The following is a 25774-nucleotide window of genomic DNA, read 5'->3' on the forward strand; positions in this document are numbered from 1 at the left end:
TATCTATATATCTATCTATCCATCTATCAATCCACCCATCAATCTATCCATCTATCTATCCATCCATCCATCCATCCATCTAACTGTATAATTGAAAACTCTTTCACAGCTTTACAATTTGTCACAAGACAGAAGTTGTCAAAAACACTCTAAATCCTGTGTGGCAAGCCTTCAAGATCTCAGTGAGAGCACTGTGCAATGGGGATTATGACAGGTAAGACAGATGGAACATACTCAGACTTAGCGTGCGGAATGCTCATCGTCTGTGGAACTCGGGTCTAGTCCGCACTGCACGTTTATAAAGATGACTTATTCACCTAAGGAAATAATTTCTGCCACTAATGCATGGATGGGTTATTAAAAAAATTTTAAGCAACTTGGTTTTAATCCATAATGATAAGAGATAATCCATCGGGATAATTTTAGGGAATTAAAGCTTGGTTAACCTGACTTTTTTTTTCCAATATGAACATGAATTAAGTGCCAAAAAATAAATAGAATGTTAGTTTAATTTTTAGCCTACTGTTTAAATGTGGCTTGTGAATTCTCATTGCCACAAGCTGCCATTGCCTCCGTGGTCCATCTCGTTGTGGTGACCTTCATGGACAGGACATTGATTGGCTAGAGGACTGTCACTCCCTATAAGTCCTTAAAACTGTCACAGGTAAACTGTGCTCATAAAAGACTCATAGAAACAGAAAAGGCATCTTAGTAAGGTTTATCCTGTGATCCTTCCAGTATCTTTGATTCATATTACTGAAGTTTCTCTTTCTTGGAAGCTTATTGCAGGTTATTATATATTTAAAAAAAACTCTAGAAAATTAAAGCTACAAGAAAATAAATAAAAACGCAATCTCTTTTTTTCTTTTACTAGCCTTACTACTTGTACATTAGCAAAAATTAAAACATTGTCTTTTCAGTATTGTTGAGACAGGGCTTTGCTGTGTAGACCAGGCTAGCCATGAATGTGTGATTCCACTGGCTCAGCATCAAGTGCACCACCATACCCAAAAGGTGGTTTATTGTAATAACCAATAATACTATAAGAACTGTAGTGTGTTACAGTTTTAAACATACCATATCATTTGGCTAATGAGTCTGACTTTATTTCACTGGTTCATTCTATCCCCAAGAAAGCAGTACTTAGGTTTTCTGATTAGCAACGTCAACATTACTTAGTCACCTTGTAAAATGAAGGTCCTGAGGCCCTAACTCAGGTCTGTTGAACTGGAAACTCTAGGAAAAAGGCCTAGTAAGCCTCAGTGTGATTGTCTCTAAGAGGGGCGAAATGGGTCTATAGTCTCCTGAGGAGTTATGTTGTCTACATACTTTCGCCACACACTGAAGAATTAATATAGATTCTTGAAACTAACCTTAAGATGTAAATTTAACCTTAGTGATAAAATTGTTTGTGAAACTGACAAGCATATATTTTCTGAAAACAACTGACTAAATTTTTGTTTTGGAGATTCAGATGGTATTATTTTCATATTGCATCATCAGATGGCGTTATTTTATTTAAGCCACTTTCATGTGTGTATTTTTCCCCTGACAGAACAATCAAAGTAGAAGTGTATGACTGGGACCGAGATGGAAGGTAAGACTTTGCTCTGTGGCATTCCTGCTCTTGAGACTTAATGCAGCTAAGCAGGTTGCATGGAAATGACTATGATTTTTTTTTCTTCTAGTTTCATGTTTTTCTCTTTTAAAAATGTTACTGATGAGTTTATATGTTATTTTAATGGCAATATATTTTCTTCAACTTTGAGATTAAAACAAAGTGTTTCTTCACTTATCGTGAGGATTCCATGCTTGTTCTTGATGCTTTGTCAATGTGTTCAACATAGAGGCATCTATTTTCACAACTATAGAGCAGCTCTCCATTGCTCTAGCCCAGAGGTTCTGTTTGGCATGCCACTCGAAGGAATGAGCGCACATGCACACTCTCACCCCCACACACAAACCGTGATAACACACACATACCATGCTAACACATGCATATATACAAAATCTAAAAAGTAATTTAACGAAAACACTGTATATTTCTTTATGATGGTGGCACTAAAGCCTGAACCTTACACATGATGAGCACTGTTGAGCTGTATCCCCAATAACTATTGACTTTTGAGAGATCAGATTTAGAATCAAAGAAATTCCCTGATCCTGAGAAGACTGAAATAAAAATAACGAGGCTAGAAGAAGAAAATCTCTTTAAGGAGAAGTTTAAATTGTCCTTGGACATGAAGGGTGTGTGTGAGCAGATTGCTGCGGTCTTTGAGTGGAATCCCTTTTGGTTCTAAGATAGCATCTTTGCCTTCATTTAAAGATCAGCATTTTGATATAAAATGTTAGTGTACAATTCTATATCATACATGCACACAGAAGTAACTGCTTAAATTTTCAGTAAATATTCAATTTATGGATGAGTTATAAAAAGCTAAATTACTGAATTACTAAATTAATTAAATTACTGAATTTAATTCTCAGTAAAACTCTCAATGAAATAACCAATGAGGTTTGAAAAGAATGTTAGGTTATAAAATAAAATAATACAGCTAATAAAACTCAGACGTTAAGGAGGACCCTAGGGAAGATGCTTACTCTTCATTCAGAAGGGCAAACAGGATAGACATCTGAAATAGGAGAAGACAAGGAACAGACAAGAGCCCTCTGCAGAGGGCCCCTGAAAGACTCTACCCACCAGGGTATCGAGGGATGAGACTCATAGCCAAACTTTGGGCAGAGTGCTGGAATCCTTATGGAAGAAAAGAGAGCTAGAAAGACGGGGAGAGGACAGGAATTCCACAAGGAAAACAACAGAGCCAAAATATTGGGACCCAGGGGTGCCTACAGAGATAGATAATCCAACCAAGGACCATGCATGGGGAGGACCCAGAACCCCTGTTCAAAGGAAGCCCATTGGCTGCTCAGTTTCCAAGTGTGTTCCTTAGTAAGGGGAACAGACACTGTCTCTGACATGAACTCAGTGGTCAGCTCTTTGATCGCCTCCCTCTCGGGGGAGATGGGGTACAGCCTTGCTAGACCACAGATGAAGATGATGCAGCTAGCCTTGTGAGACCTGATAGGCTAGGCTCAGATAGAAGGGGAGGAGGTCCTCCCCTATCATGGGACTAAGGAAAGGGCATAGGGGGAGAAGAAGGAGGGTGGGTAAGACTGGGAGGACACAAGGGAGGGGGCTGCAGCAGGGATGCAAAGTAAATAAATTGTAATAAATAAATATATGAATAAAATTAAAATAAAAAACTCGGAAGTTAATTTTACAATTTAAAAATAATCACCAAAATAGGTCATTGTGTTAGTTGATGGCCTGTGTTCCACATGGGGCAATAACTTGGGTATTGTATGCATTTTTGTTTATCTAGCATTTTCCCAATATGACATTCACATTTTACAACACAGTATAATGACAAAAGGGACACTGCTATGTTTCTTCTTCACCATCTTTGATGTGTGAAATGCTGTATCTCTCCTCGAATTTTGTATTTCCTATACAGACATAACTTTTGATGCTTCTTTTTATATAAGGATTACTAATATTTTTTAAATTTTGTTTGCTTTTGAGACACTATGTAGTTCTGGCTTATTGGGAGCTTGCTATGCAGACCCTGCTGGTTTAAACTCACAGAGATCTGCTTGCCTCTGCCTCCCGAGGACTGAGATTAATCATTTCTGTCACCATGCTCAGCTTAGTGGGTCATCTTTTCATTTCAAACAGTCTGGACTAGCATTGTTCAATGAAAATAATCCAAGTCACATGGGTAATTTAAAAATTTATTTTGGCAACATTCGGAAGTAAAAGTAAACGAGCCACAACAATGTAACAGGGGCTCCCCCTGAGGTACATACTATGCCACCTTTTAATCCAGATTTATGTAACAATGGCTAAGGCAGCAAATGCACTTTTTAACACAATCTTTAAAATGTGACACATGCACTATGCTTACGACATAGCTCGGTTCATACTCATCGTGTCTCTGACTTTCAGATCCACGTGCTGGGCCTGCCTCATTGCAGAGCATTGTTTGGGTTGTGGTGGCATCCGTGTGATGTGAGTTGTCAGAAACACGCCGTGTGGGCGTGGTGTCTACTTCTATAATCCCAGTACTCAGGAGGCTGAGGCCTAATCTGGGATATGCAGTTATTTCAAAGCTAGCCTCAGGCAATTAATGAGATTCCCATCTAGAAATAAAAATAAATAAAGTACTTGCAATATAGCTTACAAGTAGAGAAATTGCCTAGTTCCAAGACCCCGAGACTAATCTCCAGTACAAACAAACTTGAGAACACTCTGTAGTACTTCGTGGGGATGTTTGACCCTACAAGGCTAGTTCATAGTCTAGAGCAGTGGTTCTCAACCTGTGGTTTGCAGCCCCTCACAGGGGTCACCTAAAACCAACCGTCGGGAAACACAGGCATTTACATTACGATTTTAAAGTAGCAAAGTTGCAGTTATGACGTAGCAATGGAAATCATGTTATGGTTGGGGGAGCTCCACAACATGATGAACCATGCTAAAGGATTGCAGCATTAGGAAGGTTGAGAACCACTGGTCTAGAGGGAAGATTTCAACTGAAAATGTAAGTGGAAGTCAGGCAGTGGTGATGCACACCTTTAATCCCAGATGCATGTGGCTGGAGCCAGATGCATGTGGCTCTCCTGGTTCAAAGCCAGCCTGGTCTACAGAGCAACTTACAAGAGAGCCAGGGCTACACAGAGAAACCCTGTCTCAAAAAAAAAAAAATATATATATATATATGTGTGTGTGTGTGTGTGTGTGTGTGTGTGTGTGTGTGTGATTCTTGGCTAATTGGTTACTCACAATCACATGTTGTTTTACTCATAAGGGAGCTACAGGTGACTGTTGTCATAAGAATGGCAACTTCAAGTGGTCATGTGACCTGGGATTTGCTTCTGTGAGGAAGGCTTTATGGGTATAAAGTGCATGAAGAATATTGTGATGCTGCTTAACAGTTACTAGGTCACGTTGAATGTACCATCCTGTACCAGCCTAGAGTAGAAGAAATAGAGTTAACTGGGCTTTTTATTTAAACACAGTGACAAGGGCCTGAGAGGGTGATGGTATTATATCATTGTAAGGAATCAGATGTCTTCAGTTTTTAACAAGCTAAACCCCCTCAGTGTGGTGCTCATTTTAAAGCTTCACTTTGAAAAATGAAAGTTAAAGTGCTGAGGAACAGAGTTGTCTGGGTGAGAAAACCATCAATGGTGACATCCTTGAAAAGCCTCAATTGCCTGGAAGTCACTTCAGCTGCATTTTAGTTTGACTTAAACTCAGGGCACACTGATTGAATAGCTCTGCATAAAATCCGCACGGCTGTTAAGTGTGAGTGATTGCAATAGGTGGATAAGTAGGCAGTTGCTACCACAGCGTGAGGGTTTGATGACGAGGCTGAGCCAGGGAGCTGCCAATCATCACATCCCAGCCTTAGATGGCTACCCGGGGGATGATGAGTGTCATTGTGGCCACTGCATTCCATCCGACATCCCCATGTCAGATAACGACATTTATTATACCTGCAGACTTTGTTTACCTGGGAACTGCTGCACATAATGCCAGCTCTTCCAGTCTGCTCCCTTTAGTGAGTTTTGTCAGACGGGCGAAGGTTGACAGTTCTGGGATCCTCTGTCATCTTAAGCCCTTAAGGGCTTAAGACGTTACTTATGCTTAATGTGAGATGTGAGAGCTCATTTAGGAGATCATTTTGTAAACCCTTCATGATTTCCTCATTTTTTTGAATTTCCTCACTGACTGTCTCTAATCTTCCCCCAAAATAGCCCATTATTTGCTTTCAGTTAATCCTGCTGTCCTGTGTATGCTGGCCACAAGCTTTGAAATTTTTATTTTAATGTTGATAAATGGAATTTTACAAACTGAATGTCATTCAGGCATATCTATTTCTTAATTCTATCTACTTAGTTTTTTTTTTTTTATTTTTCAAATGTAGCATGTGACTTTCTGTCCCCTGACCTTTTAATTTGCAATTATCATGCTCAAGACTGGGTGTTTAATTATGGGTGCATTAGATCCTTAATCAATTTTTAACTCTTGAACATCTTCACTTATTTAAATGAGTCAAGAAAAAAAAAAACCTTTCAGTTAATGTTGGAATAAATTGTCTTTTATTTAATAAATTGCACTTACATGTTAAACAGTTAACCTGCTACAGAGACTTAACTTGAAGACTCCAATCTTTATGTAAAGTGTTTTAATTTTATTTAATTTGCTTTTCAGTCATTTTGTTTACCTTGAAAGATTTTGAAGGCCTTAGATTTTAATAAAAAAAAATTCAACAAATTACACAGTTCACACTGGTGTTCTGCTAAGATATGTCAGCAAATTTCTCAGCCATTTTCAACTATGCAGTGCCAGAGTCTGCCCTGCCTGTTGTCAAATCTTTCATATTGTCATTCCTCCCCAGAAAGGCCTGCTGTACGCATGCACAGGTTTTCTGTCCAGGCCCAAGTAGAAATGCCATTACCACAGGACAGCTTTCCTTAGACATCAGGGTTCACCCAGCTCTCCGTTTATTAGCATAGCTGATGAATTCTTTCTGCTGGTTCTCCCATGCTAACTGCAGGCTCACTGGGTTTAGGTAACTGTTTTGTCTTACTGTCCACACAGTCAGGTGCCTCTGCATGCTAGCACCTAGTGGTGGTATCAGTTTCACACCTGAAAGGGACATCAGAAGCAGCTGATACCTTCCTGGTGTGCGTTCAACCATCACTGATGTTTGTTAATCTCAACGTTCTCGCCTTCACTTGAAATTACGGCATGATCTCAAATGATTTTAATACATTAGAGTTTTATCTCTAGGCAAACTTTAGCTGTAATTAATTTGGCTGTCACTTTCTCATTCATGAATTTTGCAAACATTTATTTCTTGATTTCTTCTTTGACCTATTCATTCTGTACGGTGTTGTTTGATCTCTGAAAATTTATCAATGTGTGATTTTAATCTCTCTGAATGTATGTAATTTTTAGAGATTCTTTCATTATTTATTTCAAGTTTAGTTTCATTGTGGTCAGATAGAATACATGGAGTTATTTCAGGTTTTTATGTGTATTTGTTGAGATTTGTTTAAGGCTGAGCATATGGTCTGTTTTAGAGAATCTTATGTAGGCTTTGGAGTAGAATATTCGTTCTTTGGAGCTCGGGAGGAATATTCCATAGATACCTGTAGTTAGATTTGTTGAATATGTGATTCATTTAATATAGATAGTTGTCTGTTTGTTTTTTGTTATAATGATCTGTCTGTTGGAGAATGGTGGAATTGGAGTCACCTACTATGACTGAGCTGAGTTCCTCTCTGTCTTGAGTTCAGAAGTATGCTTTGTATAAAACTGTGTTTGAGATATTTGTGTGTAGCATATCTGTTTAAGGTTGTAATATCTTTTTAGGTAGTTGTTCTCTTGGTTAGAACATAGAGTATTTTATCTCTTCTGATTAAGTTTGATTTAAAGCCTAATTTTGTCAGATAGTAAGATGGCAGTACCTGCTTGTTGCCTGGTCTCATTTTGTGGGATACATTTTCTGCTCTTTGATCAATTCCCCTTGGTGATGTGGCCTTGGAAGGCCACAGAGGAAGAGGATCCAGGCAGTTCTGACAAGACTTGATAAGCTTCGGGCAGATGCAGGAGAGTAAACTCCCCCTTTCAGTGGACTAGGGGAAGGAAGTAAAGGGAGAGGGAAGGAGGATGGGACTGGGAGGGGTCTTCCATCTCCATCGGGACATTTAATGAATACAGTGTAAAAAAAAGGGGGGGATTAGAAAAAAATTTTTTCAATCCTTTTGGGTCCTTGTCCTTGAAGGAAAGATGGATTTCCTGTAGACAATAAGATGATTGATTTTTTTTTAAACCATTTAAACAATGCAAATCTATTTGATGGGTGATTTGAGGCCACTAATATTTAAAGTCATCATGGAAAGGTGTGTGCTGATTGCTATCATTTTGTTTTTCTTTGGCTTTTTCTTGTTTGTGTTGTTAGTCCTGTTTTGTGTTTTAAGATTTACCATTTCATTTCTTTTTCTTTCCTTCTCTCATGGCTGTGCCCATTGATTTCTTCATTCCATTAACTGCTTCCAGTAGTCTCAACAGAGCTGGTTCAGTGGAAATGAATTCTTTCAGCCTGTTTATATCATGGAGAGTTTTTATTCCTCATTCTACTGTGGCACGTAGCTTAGCTGGCAGCTGTACTCTGGGTTGGCATCCATGGTTTTCTAGATCTTATAGTACCTGCCCCCAGTTTCTCTGGGCTTTTAAAGTTTTGATCAAGAAATCAACTACTATTCTGATAGGTTTTTATTTATATGTGGGCTTTGTATTTTGACTTGCAATTTACATTATTCTCTCTTTGTTCTGAATATTGAATGTTTTCATTGTAACATGCTATTGAGAATTTCTTTTCTAGTATTATTTGATATTCAGTGTGCTAAATGGGTGTGTTTTCCTTAGTTTGGGCATATTTTCTTCTATGAGCTTGTTGAGGATCTGGTCTATGAAACTGGTCTGGGATTGCTCTTCTATGGCTAGAATTCATTAATTTGGTATTTTAATAGTGTTGTAAAGTTCCTGCATATTTATTCTGTGTTTTAATTTTTTTTCATATTCTTTGTTTGAATGGTCCAGCTTCTTTCTTTCTTTTAGTTGGGAATGCTGTGTTATATAAGTCTGGGATGGAAATTGAAGACAATATATGTTATACTTGCTACAGTTTCATCCTTTACCTTGTGTTTTCTTATCAAAATATAATCACTGGTTTGAGAAGTTATGGACTACTTGATTCTATATTTAATCACTATGAAAACAAAAAAACTCATATAATATTATTTTTAATGGCATACTGGTAGTGAATTTTGATAGAAAAAGACAAAACTATAAATATAATTTCACATTCATATAGATTATTACATCTAACTTTATGAAGCCACACAATTTTTTTTTGTTTTTGTTTTTGTTTTTTTGAGCCAGAGTTTCTGTGTGTACTCTTGAGACTGTGTGTAGACTCGCTTTGTAGAGAAGGTTGGCCTCAAACTCACAAAGGTTTGCCTGCTTCTACCTCCCTGAATGCTAGGATGACAGGCATGAACCTCCATGCCTGGCTGAAGCTGCACAAATTTGTTCACACAAAATAAAAAGTGAAGATGTGTGAGTGTATTCTAGAGTAGCTCAGAAATATTCTAGTATATAAAATGTACGTAGCAGAGCTAAGGTGAAAATGATTAAATTTTGAATTATATTTATCCTTTTATGATGGGAGCATGTTTATCTCTCTATTCTTGAACAAGAATATTACTTGCAAATATTTGAGAAAGGAACTGATATCCTAGAATTGGATTCTTGTAGCTATACCCCAGTGACAGACAAAAACAAACAAACAAACAAACAACAACAAAAAACTTTTGAACAGGGGCTCTATAGCAGAGTTTATTTGTTTGTTCTTTCATTTTTTGTAGTCCTTTGGTTAACATCAAAATTGTCTTTTTATGCTAAAGCTCCTATTGGCATTTTGTTTTGCCCTTTATAACATTATTAATTATCACTGGAAGATAGTTTCAACTTTTGTAACTATGCACTTAGTTAATCACAGAAACTTTCCTCTTTGTGTATTAATGCTCAGGCTTAAATCTAGAATTCAATTACTTTCAAATTATAGCAAAAAAGTAGCTGACATAAACATTACAGATATTTTAATGTCCATGAAATTGGTAACGATTTCAAGTTTAGATATTACCTCAATAATTTTATAATCCATGTAATCCTAGATAAATATCCAGAGGCCCTGGCGGAGAGGGCATTGGCTAGGTCTACGTCAATATCACTGTGGCTGGATACAATCTCTGTGAGGCTGTGACGGCATTTTCAGAGGTTTCGGTGAGGACTTGGTTGAAAGACTTCATGGACAAGATACCTAGTCTGTATAAAAGTGGGGAAAGGAGAAAGCCTGAGGATTGCCAGGGTTCTCCTCTTCCTGCTTCCTGCTCCTTTGTGATGTGGGGAAGAGAAGACATGCTCCCACCATCCTGGAGCCCTCGGCCTCCATGTCCTTCTCTTCTTAGTAGACTAACCATTTGGATGCGGAGCCAAAAATGAACACTCCTTTTGCCGTTCTTTTAGGTATTTTATCATAGTTATAAGGAAAGTGATATACTGGGTAAGAGGTATTTTATATCAAATATTGTTGACCCTAAAATATAATATGCTTGTTATCGAACAATGAAGTTTTAAAGTGTTATGTTTTTGCTTGGTTTTATTGAATTAAGATGCAGGCAATGATGGAATTTTATGAAAGAAAGGGGAGATAGAAAGACATGGAGGGGACGGGAGCTCCACAAGGAGAGTAACAGAACCAAAAATCTGGGCCCTAGGGGCCCTGCAGAGACTGATACCCAAGGACCATGCATGGAGAGGATCTAAAACATCTGCTCAGATGTAGCACATAGACTCAGTCTCCAAGTGGGTTCCCTAGGAAGGGAAGCAAGGGATATCTCTGGCATGAACTCAGTGGCAGGCTCTTTGATCACCTCCCTCTGAGGGGGGAGCAGCCTTGCCAGGCCACAGAGGAAGACAATGCAGCCAGTCTTAATGAGACCTGATAAGCTAGGGTCAGGTAGAAGGGGAGGAGGTCCTCCCCTATCAGTGGATTAGGGGGGCATAGGAGGAGAAGAAGGAGGGAGGGTGGGATTGGGAGGAAAAGAGAGGAGCCCACAGTCAGGATACAAAGTGAATAAATTGTAATAAATAATAATAATAATTAAAATTAAAAAAAATTTAAAAGTTAAGGCAATGGGCAAAGATTAAAGGAAATTATATTTTAAAAAGTTATATTTGTATGTATAAGGCTTTAATTGTATCTGTAAACATGAAGTTTATTAATGAAATATAGATATAAATATTTTATGCACTCTCTTATTTAAAGAAATAATTGTGACTATATAGGAATTTAATTTTCACCCAAACGTGACAAACCATATATAACATATCCATAAGTGTGGATGTATCATTTATATGTCATTTTAAACTATGTTTAAACATTTTCTTCATCTTAGAGAAATATGATTATATCCAAATTTTTGTGTGGACGCAATGAAGTGAAAATCAAATTTACAATCATAATACTTCAATAAGCATAAAAAGTAAATTATAAAAATTGGCAATCCTTAGAACTTAAATATGTTACACGGAATTATAAACTCCAAGGTATAGCTACATATTATGTATAATTATACTTTTGTTATGCCACACATGTATAAAACATACCTTTACGATTTTTATCTGTATTAGAACTAAGTAGAAGGGCAGGCATGGGTGAGACTGATAAAATTAGCCCAGCTCTGCTGCACTAGTGAATGAGAGTGATGACACTGATAGCACCCATCCGGTTCCCATGGAGACCGACCCACAGAGGAGCAAAGAGCTGAGGTGCACTGGAATCGCTTACTGTGTGCCCCGAGTTGCTTATATCCTCAACATATGCGCACCTACTATACTTTTAAAATGTGACTTAGGAGGAGAATTTTACTTCCATCAGAATATGCTTATAAGCTAGGACCTGGAGTGGGGGCTAACGTGGGGGCTCCGTGGCAGTGCTTGGCTGGCACACAGATTTCGCTTTGATCTCTGGCATCTCCAATAAAAATAATCAGGCTTATCCAGCAGATTACAACACAGAGCAGCGCGTAGCTTGGGAGTGCTTAGGAGCCACCCTGGGACTCTAGATAGAGTCTACAAGAATTTCAGGAAGTTACAAACAAACAAACAAAAAATCATTAGATTTTTAAATAGTCAGTGCTTCCGCTGCTGTGATCAAACACTGTGACCTTGGCAGCTTGCAGGATAGAGTTTGTATGGCCTTACGGTTCCAGATGGTGAGAGCGCATGACGGAAGGCGCGGCAGCTGGAGCAGCAAGCTGAGTGCTCACATCTCGAACCTCAAGCACAAAGCAGAGAACGCGCTAGAAATGCCTTGAGGCTTTGAAACCTCAGAGCCTGCCCCCGCTGACACACTTCTTTCATCAAGGTCACACCTTCTAAACCCCGCAAGCACCAACAACTATTCAAACACGGAAGCCTGTCTAAACTACCACCCTCAGAAAGTGGGAATCATCTCATTTTAAAGCATCCTTAAAGACCCCAAGGAGCCTTAAAGTCAAAGAGTTAGGACGAGAAGAGAAACAGAATTAGCAAACTGGGGAGCAGCTGAAAGATTATTCTCCGAACTTACTAAGAAAGCTCCTCGCTGCGGTCATCCAACCACGAGTCCAGTGTGCAGTGTGAGTGGCTGTCACGGAGCTTGTTTGGTCTCCCTCACCTAGGAACAAAGACTACTGCCATCCAGTAAATATGGGTTTATGCAGGAGTGTCTGCAGTTGTGGTTCTAGTTCCTACACTTGAGTGGGAAGGCCTGCCATTGCCTTGGCTGCTCACTTCGCAAGCCCGTGTTATTTGCAAAGACTTCACAATGCTTGCTCGCGCTGGCAGAAATTAAGTCAGAAAGGAAAAAAAAAAAAAGGAAATATAAATGGAGGAAGAAGAAATAACGACAGAGGTTGCTCTCATAGGAATGATGAATTAGTGACCAAAATACTGGACAGAAACAAGAGAGTAAGCATTCATTTTAGCTCAAGGTTTTAGGGAACTTTCCTCCATTAGTCATGGAAGGCCTGGAGGGAGGCTCCCTGCTCTGAGGAGGATATGGGAATGAGAGAAATCAATTCTTCACATCATAGAGGACAGGCTGCTAGAACTGGGGACCGGAGTGTGACTAACCTCTGCCAGCCAGGCCACAGCTCACCTCCTAAAAGTTCCGCTGCCTCCCAAAATAGGAACACCAGCCTGGGAACAAGCAAACATGAGCCTGCGGGCGACATTTTGTATGCAAATTTTAACAAGTTGTAATAATTTTTGTCCTGAATTCAACATGTAGAGATGTTGTTTTCCATATGAAATTTACATACAAATCTTCATCTGAAATTCCCTTCAACACAGACGTGAAACCATCACGCCGTGCTATACCCTATGTAGAAGGACTCCAGGAGTGAGCATCTTCGAATCTATGCAGGCTTTCTTAGTGTATATAGTTTCAGAGTGTCATGGAGTGTTGTGTAATACTTCAAATTCATAAGCTTAAAGGCGTTTGAAACTACATTGCTAAAAACTGGAATGCATTGTATTAAGGTCTTTAAAAAATAAACATTCTTGATGCTCCCGACAAGAGTCTGAATTTCGTAAATTGCATTTGCTTGGGGCTTGTAAACATTACTTTCCTGTCAAGTGTATGGTAAATGTCGAATGGCGGAAATGGAGTGCAAACAATCACGAACTGAACACTGAAATTTCAGCAAGTAACCAAGCACAGACAGACCCACGGTCTGTGCGAGGTCTCCATTCTCCGTTACCACCACTGCTCAGTATTACAGGTCGGATCACGCCTATTAGCACCACGGCACCTGAAGAGCTTCAGCAGAACATTTCATCTCCATGGTTACTACTTAAGATACCTGACAGTTGCATAAGGGAGAGGCTAGGTTTTAAATAGAATCGCTAAGTCTCAAGAGAGTTGCAAGGTTTTTTGTTTTCTTTCTTTTCTTTCTTTTTTTTTTTTTTTAAAAAGACATCATGGGTATGAGGCTGCACATTCCATGCTCAAAACAATTGTTTCATTGATCTTGATTAAATCCTTATTTCCAAGTTCCAGAAGACATGTGAAAGAAAGAAAGAAAGAAAGAAAGAAAGAAAGAAAGAAAGAAAGAAAAAAGAAAGAAAGAAAGAAGGAAAGAAAGAACCAGTACTAAAGCACTGTTGTGAACTTCTTTCCACCTGTAGCTTGAAAGAGTGAGTTTGAAGGATTTGACATCACAATTACAACACTCTACTTTGACACAGGCACATATGAGTGTTAATTACAGGTGTCAAGAATAGATGGCGGGCAAGAGTAGTTATTGGGTTGTACACACGGGGCCTTCCAGATAAGAGGAATTGGGACACTGCACATCAAACTGGGTCACACCTCAAATGTTTGTAAGGAAACAATGTTCCTACCATAAAACTTCCATGTAATGATTGCAGTTAATTGTTTTCTCTTCAAAAGATTAGCCTCCCGAAATTAAAATTTCGCTTGCTTAAACACAGCTCATTCATTGCTTGTTACTGTTCACGGGAAGGTTCATGACTTTTTAAGTGATTCACAGCTATACATTAAATTCAGATAGGCTTTACAGAGACATCCATTAATGACAACGAACAGCTTGCAGGTTCTGTGACACAAAAACTACGGTGGCATACCTCTCTCTATATTAAAATATTTTACCTCCTGACTTAGATTCCTTTCCTGTTACTGTGATAAAATACCCTGACAAAAGCAACTTAATGGAGGAAGGGCTTCTTTTGGCTCACAGTTTAAAACGCAGCCATTCCACCATGGCCGAAGTCAAGGTGGCAGGAGTTTGAAGCAGCTGGTCACGTGACATTGACAGCAGTATTGAGCAGTGCATGCATGTTGCTGCACAGTTCCTCTCTCTCCTCACACCTCCAGAACCCCGCAGAGAATGGTGCCGCCCACAGTGGCGAATGTTCCCACTTCAGTCTGTGCAATCAAGACAACACTCCGCAGGCATGTGGAAAGAGCCATTCTCTAGGTGTTTCTAAATTCTGTCAAGTTGACCAACTGTCCAGTTCCGATAACTTCTATGTTCTTCCTTTGATGAATTATACTTGCCTGGGGATGAGATACCAGTGACTAATTTCTCAGCAATGTTTTAAACTTAGTGAAATAATTATTCGGATAACACCAGACTGTCATTTATTTAAGATGTGAATGCTATTAAATCTACTATTTCTGTTTCAGGTATTAATTTTGGTACATAAGTTAAATTTCTGAATATTAATGAAATATGATTGTTGGTTATGAATTCTACATTAAGGGAAGTCATATATGTTATAATTAATACATGTACTACAATAAATTATATATCTCTCAATAGATCAACTAAGTAATATAGTTATGTTTCTAATGATAGTAAACATTTCTCATAATCAATAAATGATCCCTTTGTAACAAAATGTTTTGAAATATGAATGAGAATTGAGCAAGGCTAATGCTACCCACTTTTTTCTCCTCTCACTTTCAGTCATGATTTCATTGGGGAGTTTACGACAAGCTACCGGGAACTTTCTAGAGGGCAGTCACAGTTCAATGTCTACGAGGTAAGAATCAACGGCCTTTACTACTGACATCCCGTAGTAAACACTGTGCTCTACCCTGCCTGCAAAGTATGACTGCCAGAGGTTAAGTAAGAACACGCAAGTAAATACGTGCATGAGAATATACATAATACATGTATAATCTTTCACTTCATTGGGCTGACTTGTTCCTTTAATTAATATAAGTTTACTTCTTCCTGTATGAATGTCTGTGTGTCTATTCTTTATTCCCTCCTTTCCCCAGTTAGGTTAATCCCTGAAGCCCTGTAGTGCTTCAGGCAATTGGTTCTACTTTATTATTGCTCTTAAGTCACATGATCTATTTATTTTGAGCTTTTAAGATTTGTCAAGGAATTTTTTTTTGTTTTTTTTTTGTTTGTTTGTTTCTTTGCTTATTTTTAATTTATATTTAAGCCTATGTCTTTGTGAGTGTGTGTATGTGCATGTGCCTTCAGGGGCCAGAAAAGGCTGTCAGATACCCAAGAATTGGAGTTACAGTGCTTGTGAGCTGACTGGTATGGGTGCTTGGAACAGCAGCTGGGTCCTCTGGAGGAGCAGTAATGTTCTTAACCACTGAGCCATCTCCATCCCTGAGAAACCCTTTTTTTTGTTTGTTTTGCTTTTTTGAAGTTAAAAAATAACTAACATCAATTTTCCTTTTCTGTTTCCTCATCCCAACTCCTCCCATATGCCCTCTCTCTTCCAAATTCATAACCCCTGACTTCTTTTGTATAATTTTTGGTGTGTGTGTGTGTGCACATATGTGCATGTGTGTGTATGTACATTTCTGAATATATAAATACAATCTTCAAAATCCGTATAATGTTACTTGAATGTATATATTTTCAGGGCTGACTATTTAGTATTGATAACCAGTTGGTGTCCCTTTTCTGGGGAAGACTGCTTCTTCTGCCCTCTGCATTCCTTTGCTGCCTGTAGAATTGAGGCTTTGGCAGATTCTCCGCTCTCCCTTGTGTTAGCATGTCTGCTGACGTTGTTCCTGTTCAGATCTTGGGAAATGTTTTATATATACTTATTCTGCTATTGGCCTAGTATTGTATTAGTGAACGATGGTCTTCATAGTGTTCAGAGCACTGTCACTTCTGTTTAGGTTGATTAAAGGGACTGCCATGTCACTATGCAGTCAGTAAAGAAACCCAGGTTTACAACACAATATGGAAATTGCCTCTGCTCTCGACCACCAAGTCTGGGATTAGCACTACTGATCCTTGATCACTGTTATCTGATTATTCTCCATATCTTTTAAATTTAATGTATATGAATAGCAAAAAGTGTATCTCACTCAGTATTTAGTGGATGATGGCACCTGTTTTCCACCAAGATGCCACCAAAGCTTACTTCTTTTGAGAGTGAAGGATTCTCTTCCCCCGGCTTCTTCCTGGTCTGAAAGAGTTGTGTTCTACTCATACTTCATTCATTCATTAACTGATTAAAATATTTTCATTATTCTGCATTCCATGTTCTTTACTAGGCTCTGCATCCCTCTAGGCACACAGAGATGAATGAAAATTTTCATCTTGTAACAGCAAGACAGACATAGTGTTTACAAAGGTCATTAGTTTGTGCTCTACCCATGAAATTATGGAGAGGATGAACTCAGCCCAAGAAAGAGTCTATTATAGATGGAGACTGAGTAATAATCTTTTCTGTTCAAATCTTTCAAAGAAATGATGTTAAGTCTACACAGGCAATTAAAATAGCATCAGATAGTCTGGGCACACGTGTTTAATAGTCTCTCTGACCTCAAAGCTGAGGAGAAGCGCATATGCATAGAAATGCTTCTTGCCCTTTCAGGGTGTTTACTTCAGAGATCTACAGCTCTGAGTTTTCTCGGTTGATAAAATCTACTCCAATCATTGCTTTCAGCCAGTTCCCACTCTCTCTTATATCTGAAAGATTGCTTTAATGAGAACACTTGGTGTGACATTTGGTGAGACCACAAAGAAGCTAAATAGGGATTTTTCTTATTAACCGTCCTGGGAGGATGTTAGAGCCATTAGTTCAATGTAAATATTTTCTTTTTATGAAAGAAACACTATCAATGGATATCAGGCTGAAGGAAGTTAAACATGGTGTCTTGTGCACAAGTGCTTTTAAGATGTCAGTGGAAATGTGGGCATGGTGACACTCAAGAGGCTGACTGAGAAGGCACATGGGCTCAAGTCCAACTTGTTCTGTAGAGTAGACTGTATCAATAAAAGCAAGCACTTCATATGTCCTTAGTGGTAAAGGACTGGCCTAGAATGTAAAAACTACATCTATAACACACACACACACACACACACAGAGAGAGAGAGAGAGAGAGAGAGAGAGAGAGAGAGAGAGAGAGAGAGAGAGAAAGAAGAGTTTCTTGTTACTTATTTAGTGACTCTGACAAATTAGCTCTGTAAAGCATGAGTTCTTTTTGTGGACTGTGGACATCTTTGGTTTGCTAGCATGGTGATCAGTAGGTGATTCTGTGTATATCAGGCACACATTAGATGATCCAATAATGTAGCATACTGCTTTCGCTTTCTTTCGTTTTTGAAGTAGAGACTTGAGCGTTCAGCCCTTTCTGGTCCTTCTTGTACATGTGAATATCCATACATTCCCACTGAACATATTTGTGCTAATAACATATTTTCCCCTTGGACGTTGGCTCATAGTTTACTATTATTTCTCTGTCTGTCTCTCTGTATATGTCTGTCTGTCTGTCTTTTTCTCTTTTGAGATAGGGTCTCAATCTGTTGCCTAGGTTGACCCAACATCGAGGCAATCCTTCTGATTCAGCCTTCCAAGTGTTAGGATTATAAGTGTTTCACCATATCCAGCTTGGGATTCCTGAGATTCTATTGCTTGAACATTGATACACAGAAGTTTTAATTTATACACAGTTGTTAACACATGCACCAAAATTCTGAAGTAATGTACGGTGTTCAGATACCAAAACTCTCTTGAGGAGCCACATACTGGTTCTTTTTGAAGTTATCCCAGTGACCTTTCACCTTCAAATGGCAGCAAGTTTTCCTTAAGACCTCACACAACACAGTCACAATCTTCTGCTGATTCAGACTTTAGGCCATTTACAGCACCTACTCAAACTTCCCATCTTTTATAGCACATTATCAAAACTGTTAGGAAAATGGACTGCTTCTACCAGAGACATTACAGTCCTGAAAAGGCAAGAGCCAAGGAGTGGATTTGTAGGAAACTGTTCTACCCAAAACACAGGACCAGATGTAATTGAAAATAGTCTAGACCTAATGCATGACTAAGATTCCAAACTGCAGTTAAGTTTGCTTTGTATTGTGTCTCGCCCCCTCTATGGATGGTTACAGTGACCCCCAAGACAGTCACAGCCTTTCCTAATTCAGCATCCCCCAATCTTTTGGTTGTACCAAAACACACACACACAAAAAAAATATAACCCCAGTGAGTGATTTCACCTCTTCAAAAACAAATCATTTACACTTAAAAAATGGGATGAGATAGACACACATCCCTTAATTTAAAAGTTTTTATAGAGCTACCAAAAAACTCCCATTTACCAAATAGTTGATTTATAAAAAAAGAAGAAATTCTCTGGCTACAATACAACAGACTGGATCACTAACAGACATGATAGACGGTTAGTCGGGCGTGGCTTCTTTCCCTTCTACTTCTGAGGGAGGATGCTGCCTTTCCTTCTCTGTCTTCTGTAGGTCTGTCTCTAGGCCAACTGCTTCAGCCTGTTTCTTCCTTGCTCACTTCTCCCCCTTTGTCTGCACTTTTTTTTGTCTAATAATTTATTCTTTCCTGTGGCCTTTTCCTGCTTTGCCTCCACCTTGGCTGACCTGGGCTCCTCCTTTCCCACCCTTCCTTTTCAGTTTCCTGGGAGAGGATGGTGGGCATCAAATATGATGCCTCTTGGCCTCTTAGGTCACAGAGCTGCACTTGGCTACCTTGGCTGCTCCAGCTTGAGTTTTTTGTTGTTGTTGTTGTTTTACCTTCTGGGTCTGGAGAGAGAACTTCGCAGGCAATGAGTATATTCTGCTCTTCCCGTACCCATGTTGTACAAGTCAAAACTGCTTTCAACTCCAGCTCTAGGGGTGAACTCTGTGGGAACTAGCACTCACAAGTGAGTGCAAGCATGCAGACATGCACACACCACACACACACACGCACACACACACACACACACAAATGAGTATACATGATAAAATACTAAATTTTAAAACTTAAAAAAAAAGATCTCTCTAAAGACATCTCATATTCTAGATCTTCCCTTTTGCTTTCCACATCAGCTGATAGGGAAGCCCTTCTTCTTGCCTTTGGCAGATATCCAAGTGCTAACAATTACCACTGACTATTTTCAATAAATGTTCTGAAGAGAAATCTTTTCCCAGCTCTCAACTTTGAACTCGGTCAGACGAAGACAAACACTGTTTAATGAAGCTTTTGTGGAGAGCTTTTAGATCAGTCTGTTAAGGTCAATTCACTGCAAATAATACATTCTGGTGAACCAGGGTCTGTCCTGTCTGTGGCTTTTACACTTTGGTTTTTCTCTACTGCTCTGTTTGCAAGGTCGACTTTTCTATGTTACCAAGAAAGCTGAGAAAGATGAGATTGAGAAGGGTAGGCAGTAAGATTCGGTGCTGTTGTTTTTCCTGAATGAATGAGCCTTGATTTTGGGCAAGTCTTACTTTTCTAGATTCTTTTTTTTTCATTGTTTTCTTTTCTTTTATTTTATTTTTATTTTTAGTTACATTTTGTTAACTCTATGTCCCAGCTGTATCCCCCTCCCTCATCCCCTCCCCAACCCCACACTCCCTCCCTGGTCTCCTCCCTGCCCCTTTCCAAGTCCACTGATAGGGGAGGACCTCCTCCCCTTTCATTTGACCCTGTTTTATCAGGTATCTTCAAGGCTGGCTGCAAAGTCCTCCTCTGTGGCCTAACAGGACTGCTCCTTCCCTGGGGTAGGTGGGGAGGTCAAAGAGCCTGCCCTTGAGATCCTGTTAGAAATAGTCCTTGTTCCCCTTACTTTGGAAAACTACTTGGTTACTGAGCTACCACATCCGAGCAGAAGTTCTAGGTTATATCCATAGATGGTCCTTGGTTGAGTGTCAGTCTCAGAAAAGACCCTGTGCCCAGATATATTTGGTCCTTGTAGAGGTCCTATCCTTTCCATATCATACTAACTCCCCTTCTTTCATATGATTCCCTGCATTCTGCCGAGGGTTTGGTTATGAGTCCTAGTGTCTGCTTTGAAACAATGCTAGGTAGAGTCTTTCAGATGCCTTTTGTGGTAGACTCCTGTCATATGTTCAATGCACATCCCATTTGTCTTTCTAAATGAGGATTGATCATCTTTGCCCATGTCTGCTTTCTTGATTATCTTCTTTAGGTGTGTAGATTTCATTATGTTTATCATATCTTGTAGGTCTATATAAGCGAGTATATACCATGTTTGTCTTTCTCCTTCTGGGATACTTCACTCAGAATGATCTTTTCTAGATCCCACCATTTGCCTGGAAATTTCATGATTTCCTCCTTTTTGATTGCTGAGTAGTATTCCATTGTGTAAAAATACCACAATTTCTGTATCCATTTCTCCATTGATGGACATCTGGGTTGTTTCCAGGTTCTGGCTATTACAAATAAAGCTGCTACAAACATGGTTGAACAAATGTCCTTGTTGTGTACTTGAGCAAATTTTGGGTATATACCTAGGAGTGGTATAGCTGGGTCTTGAGGTAGCCTACAGATTGGGAAAGAATCTTCAACAACCCTTTATCTGACAGAGGGCTAATATCCAGTATATATAAAGAACTAAAGAAGCAGAAAAGCAACAAACCAAGCAATCCAATTAAAAAATGGGGAACGAAGCTAAACAGAGAATTCTCGATAGAGGAATATCAAATGGCAGAGAAACACTTAAAGAAATGCTCAACCTCATAAGCCATTAGGAAAATGCAAATCAAAATGACCCTGAGATTTTACCTTACACCCTCAGAATGGCCAAGATCAAAAACTCAAGTGACAACACATGCCGCAGAGGTTGTGGAGAAAGGGGAACCCTCCTCCATTGCTGGTGGGAATGTAAACTGGTACACCACTTTGGAAGTCAATCTGGTGCTTTCTCACACTTTTCTAGATTCTTAAGAAAAGTGGTTCTGAAATATTTTTTTCTGGCTTCATATTCCACATTTTAAATGGGCTTCTCTAGTCCATTTCAGTGTCTGAAGTAATAAATGTGATCATACATACATACAATACCAAGTGTTGGCTTGAGTGTCCAACCTGCCAAATGACAGAACCTGTCAACATGACAGATCTTCAAGTAACTTAATCACAAAATCACATTACCTGAGCTAATCTCTCTGTAAATAAAGTTGATCACGACACCCTAGAAGCCAAAGAGACTAATGTGATTGAAGTTCCACAAAGATTAATTGGGGTTCCTATCTATTTTCTAAAATCTAGGAAAATGCTCTTTTCCTAAATTAAATGGTGAATGCTATATGGATGGTTTTAGACACGAGTGCTGACACCAAATAATTTCAATATGTTGAAATTATTAGTTATTCTTGTTTGATTTTATGTCATTCCCTGATTTCCCATATATTGCTTAGTACTACATTCTCTCCATGATTTTGAGGAACTGCTCCGTGGCCTCCTTGAACAAGCGAACAGGTGACTTTTCACATTTGTGGAACATTTCTAGAAATGGCCCACAGTTCCCTGCAGCCTCATTGACCATGGAGGGCAAGGGAGGAAAATATTCTCTCTTTTAGTACCTCTGACCACATTAGAATAGCCTCCAAATGTGGATACTAAACACCCAGAAGATCAGAACACCAGTCCTGTACTTTTCACTACTGTATAATATTTGAATAGCCAAACATTCCTAAATAAACCTACATTTAGTCAGTTTTTGTAATTGTTGATTGTAAACCTGAGAAACCTTAATATCATATGTATTATTTCTAATCCCCTTTTTATGTACCTTAAATAACTTACTCAGACCTTAATAACATGTAAAAGCTTTCTAGTTTTTTCCATTCTGTAAATATCCATCCACCATAATCTTCCATCCATAAAAACCTCCTTACTAAAACAACTTCCATCTTTACACCTTGGTGACATTTTTCTTTCTTATTGCCCAGAGACATAACAGTATTAACACATGAATTTGCTATCTGTTGTGAGAATTTTTTCCCTGGAGTAAGGAAGACTAAGTAAGCTCTTTTATGGCCCTAATGACAAACCAAGGTTCACCATGCAGAACCAATGAGTTTATTGGGTTTACTTGCAAGGAATTTGTAAGGGGTTACGGGTGAAACTGTGGATGGCCCAGAAGCAGTCACACTTGAAGTCTTTATTCAGTATGTATGAGGACATTTTATAGTCATATAGACTTTATGCACTATCTATCTATCTATCCATCCATCTACCTATTGATATGTATATGTGATGGCCTGTTTATCTCTTCTTTTTGTGAAGGAATATTAACATTTAACAAGTCCTCCTGTGATCATATTAGGTTAACACAGTTGAAGAAATGCAGTTGACAGTCATTTATCTTAGTAGGACAAACCCCCTGTATTAGATCTTGAAAAACACATTTGTTTGCTTTTAAAGGGGCTACAGTGTTAAAAAAATATTCTAAAATCCTTAGTGTGTGTTTATCTATACCTTTATTTACATATAAAACATATTTAAAAACATAGATATAGGTTATTCTTATCCAAAGGGTGAGCAATTGTCCAACAGGAAAATGTGTCCTAGAGTAGACACGATCATTTCTTAAAGGTAATTTATACCCTCAAGAAATAGGAACCATGTTGTAGAGCCAGAATTTGGATAATGATCAAGGTGATACTATTTTGACCCAGAATTGTATGATTATGTATGTCTTTTTCCTTAAAAACATACTTATTATTTTAATTTTAAAAACTCATATTAATAGCTCCAAAGAAAGATTCAGGACCATGAACCACCTCTGCTTAAACAATTGTTATTTTGTTTTCAAATTTTAGTTTTATTGAGAACAAAAGGAAGCTGGGCCCAGTTATCAACTTTAGTTTACATGAGCATTTACTTATAAGTCAAATTGTCACCAAGTACAAGACAAAGCATAAGCCCATGTAGGTGTGTGGGCTGTATGCACAACCATGCATGAGGCATACTTTAATTGACCAAGATTTTGAACATTATTGCTTGTTGCAATTATGTTTATATAATTTCTCATTTGAAAGGGAAATGTGATAGAGATTTTTACTGAACGCTTTGTTAGATTGGACTGATGCGGTGACAGAAAAGGCCAAGAAGTGCTGGGATCAAGAGTATACTGTTTGTAGGACATTTACTTTTTTTCTCAGCTTCCTCCAGTCCTGTTTGCATATTGGAAGCTTTTCTCATACCTGGTGTAGTCCCTAGATCAGCGGTTTTCAACCTGTGGGTTGCATCACATATCAGACCTCCTGTGTATCAGGTATTTACATTACAATTTATAACAATAGCAAAATTACAGTTACAAGGTAGCAACCAAAATAATTTTGTTTGTCTGCTTGTTTTCTGAGACAGGGTTTCTCTGTGTAACAGAGCCCTGGCTGTCCTGGACTCACTTTGTGGACCAGGCTGGCCTTGAACTCACAGAGACCCACTTTCCTCTCCCATGAGCTGGAATTAAAAACATGCGCTACCATGATGGGCACCAACAAAAATACTTTTATGGTTGGGAGTCACCACAACATAAAGAACCACATTAAAGGGTCATGGCAGTAGGAAGGTTGAGAACCACTGCCTTAGCTGAAGGGCTTCAGACCTTTCTCTACATGTTGGCCTGCCCGTGAACCCTATGTTGTATGAAGCCAGGAGGGGAAGGGTTTCCTGTTTTTCACTGCTTCTTTATGTTTAGCTTTGCTGCAATCTTCAGCCCTGTCTTCCTGCTCTAGTATGTTCACAAGTCTATCCTTCTCGGCTACACTGTAGTGGGTATCTGTATGACATACATGGCTTGATATGTCTCTTAAGATTCACACAGTAGGTACTGTGCTGTTAATGTTCTAATAGAGGGCAAGTCATGTCTTTCAGCTAGGCTTGTCTTTAGCCATCATGGTATTTCCTTTCCTTTTCTTTCTTTCTTTCTTTCTTTCTTTCTTTCTTTCTTTCTTTCTTTCTTTCTTTCTTTCTCCTTTTTTTTTGGGACAGGTTCCCCCCTTCTGTAACCCAGCCTGGCCTCAATTTCACAATCCCCTTGTCTCATATTCCTCAGGTGTGGGCTACCACCACTGGCTTGGAATTTATGATTCTTTTCAAGAAAATCATCATTATTTAGATATTTATTTAGATATTATTTAGATATTTATTCTTCTCCTGGCTTGCTCTTGGTCCTGGGAGCAGCCAGGCCCTGCATGCTGTTGGACTGGTGGTCATCTTGGGCTCTCACTGTTTTTCAGGGAGTGTAAGGCGACTATCATTCAGATATGTCAGAGCACTAAGTGTGGGCATAATCCCTCTCCTCTCTGCCACCTACTGACATCCATGTGGCACAGAAGTTGCACCTGCAATCCTTCTAGGAGCAGGATATACTTCAATCTTAAAGGTTTCATTTGAATCCAGAAGATGTGCATGACACTATAAAGAGAGGCCTCAGGGGTTAAGAGCACTTCCTGCTCTCCCAGAGGACCAGAGTTCCATTCCCTGCACCCACAACTGCCTTTAACTCCTCTCCAGGGCATCCCATTCTGTCTCTGTGAGCATGCTCATTGCAAAAGCACATCTCTCACCTAGAAGTGAAAAGAGATCATTTATTCTGAAGCCAAGTATAAGTGACTATGGCCCAGGAACATAGATCTAGCTGCCCCCAGATCCTATGTGCTAAACTTTCTCTACAGCACCACAAGCACACAGGATTCTCTATCAAAGAATTTCATGAAGCTTGTATAATGACAAATAAAGTCGTAAATGATGACAAACAAGGATACATTGGTAGACCTGAGGTCAGTATGAATGCTAAATATATATGTGTAAAACTCTGTAAATAATGTCTTTGTTTTTTTGTTTTTTTTAGTTATTTGCACTCTATTGGACCTCCCACAATATACAAAAACCCTACATTGTGGGTTGACTTGCTGAATAGTAGTAAATTTAACTGACAAAATATATATTCTATTACTAGAAACAAAGTTTGAATACATAGTTAAAAATAATGTGTCAGTGGAGGCATCAGAGAAATGGGATACAGGCAAATGGAAGACATCTCCATTACAGGCCTCTGACACTGTTGATAGAACTCTTAGCTTTGTCCTTACTGGAAGGCAGATGTCTGAGACATTGACTCATTCTGAAGGATAGGTAGTGCTTTATTAATACATACCAAATGACTTACCTAATGGTCACAAAGCCGTAGGTCAGGTTCACTGGAGGCGAAGAAACATCTGTTGATTGAACAAGACAGTTTGACTATGGACTTGAAGCCAAATAAAGTCTTGATTCCAGCCAGCTGGGACTACATTTGGCCATTCAGGGACCCAGGTATAGCCCCCA

At 38.9% G+C, this 25774-nt stretch overlaps 1 protein-coding gene and 1 pseudogene across 1 annotated transcript in view; one reads left to right on the top strand and one right to left on the bottom strand.

The window, feature by feature from the left end:
* Cpne8 (copine 8) overlaps positions 1-25774 on the top strand; it is a 176180-nt gene that overhangs the window by 103722 nt on the left and 46684 nt on the right. Inside the window, exons 9-11 of the mRNA XM_021645741.2 lie at positions 110-214; positions 1556-1597; positions 15172-15247. Of these exons, the coding sequence (XP_021501416.2) occupies positions 110-214; positions 1556-1597; positions 15172-15247 (223 nt within the window). The remainder of the gene's footprint in view (positions 1-109; positions 215-1555; positions 1598-15171; positions 15248-25774) is intronic.
* LOC132656141 (small nucleolar RNA SNORA17) lies at positions 24687-24811 on the bottom strand (annotated as a pseudogene).

This window comes from Meriones unguiculatus, chromosome 8, assembly GCF_030254825.1.
Source record: "Meriones unguiculatus strain TT.TT164.6M chromosome 8, Bangor_MerUng_6.1, whole genome shotgun sequence".
Classification (NCBI taxonomy): domain Eukaryota; kingdom Metazoa; phylum Chordata; class Mammalia; order Rodentia; family Muridae; genus Meriones; species Meriones unguiculatus.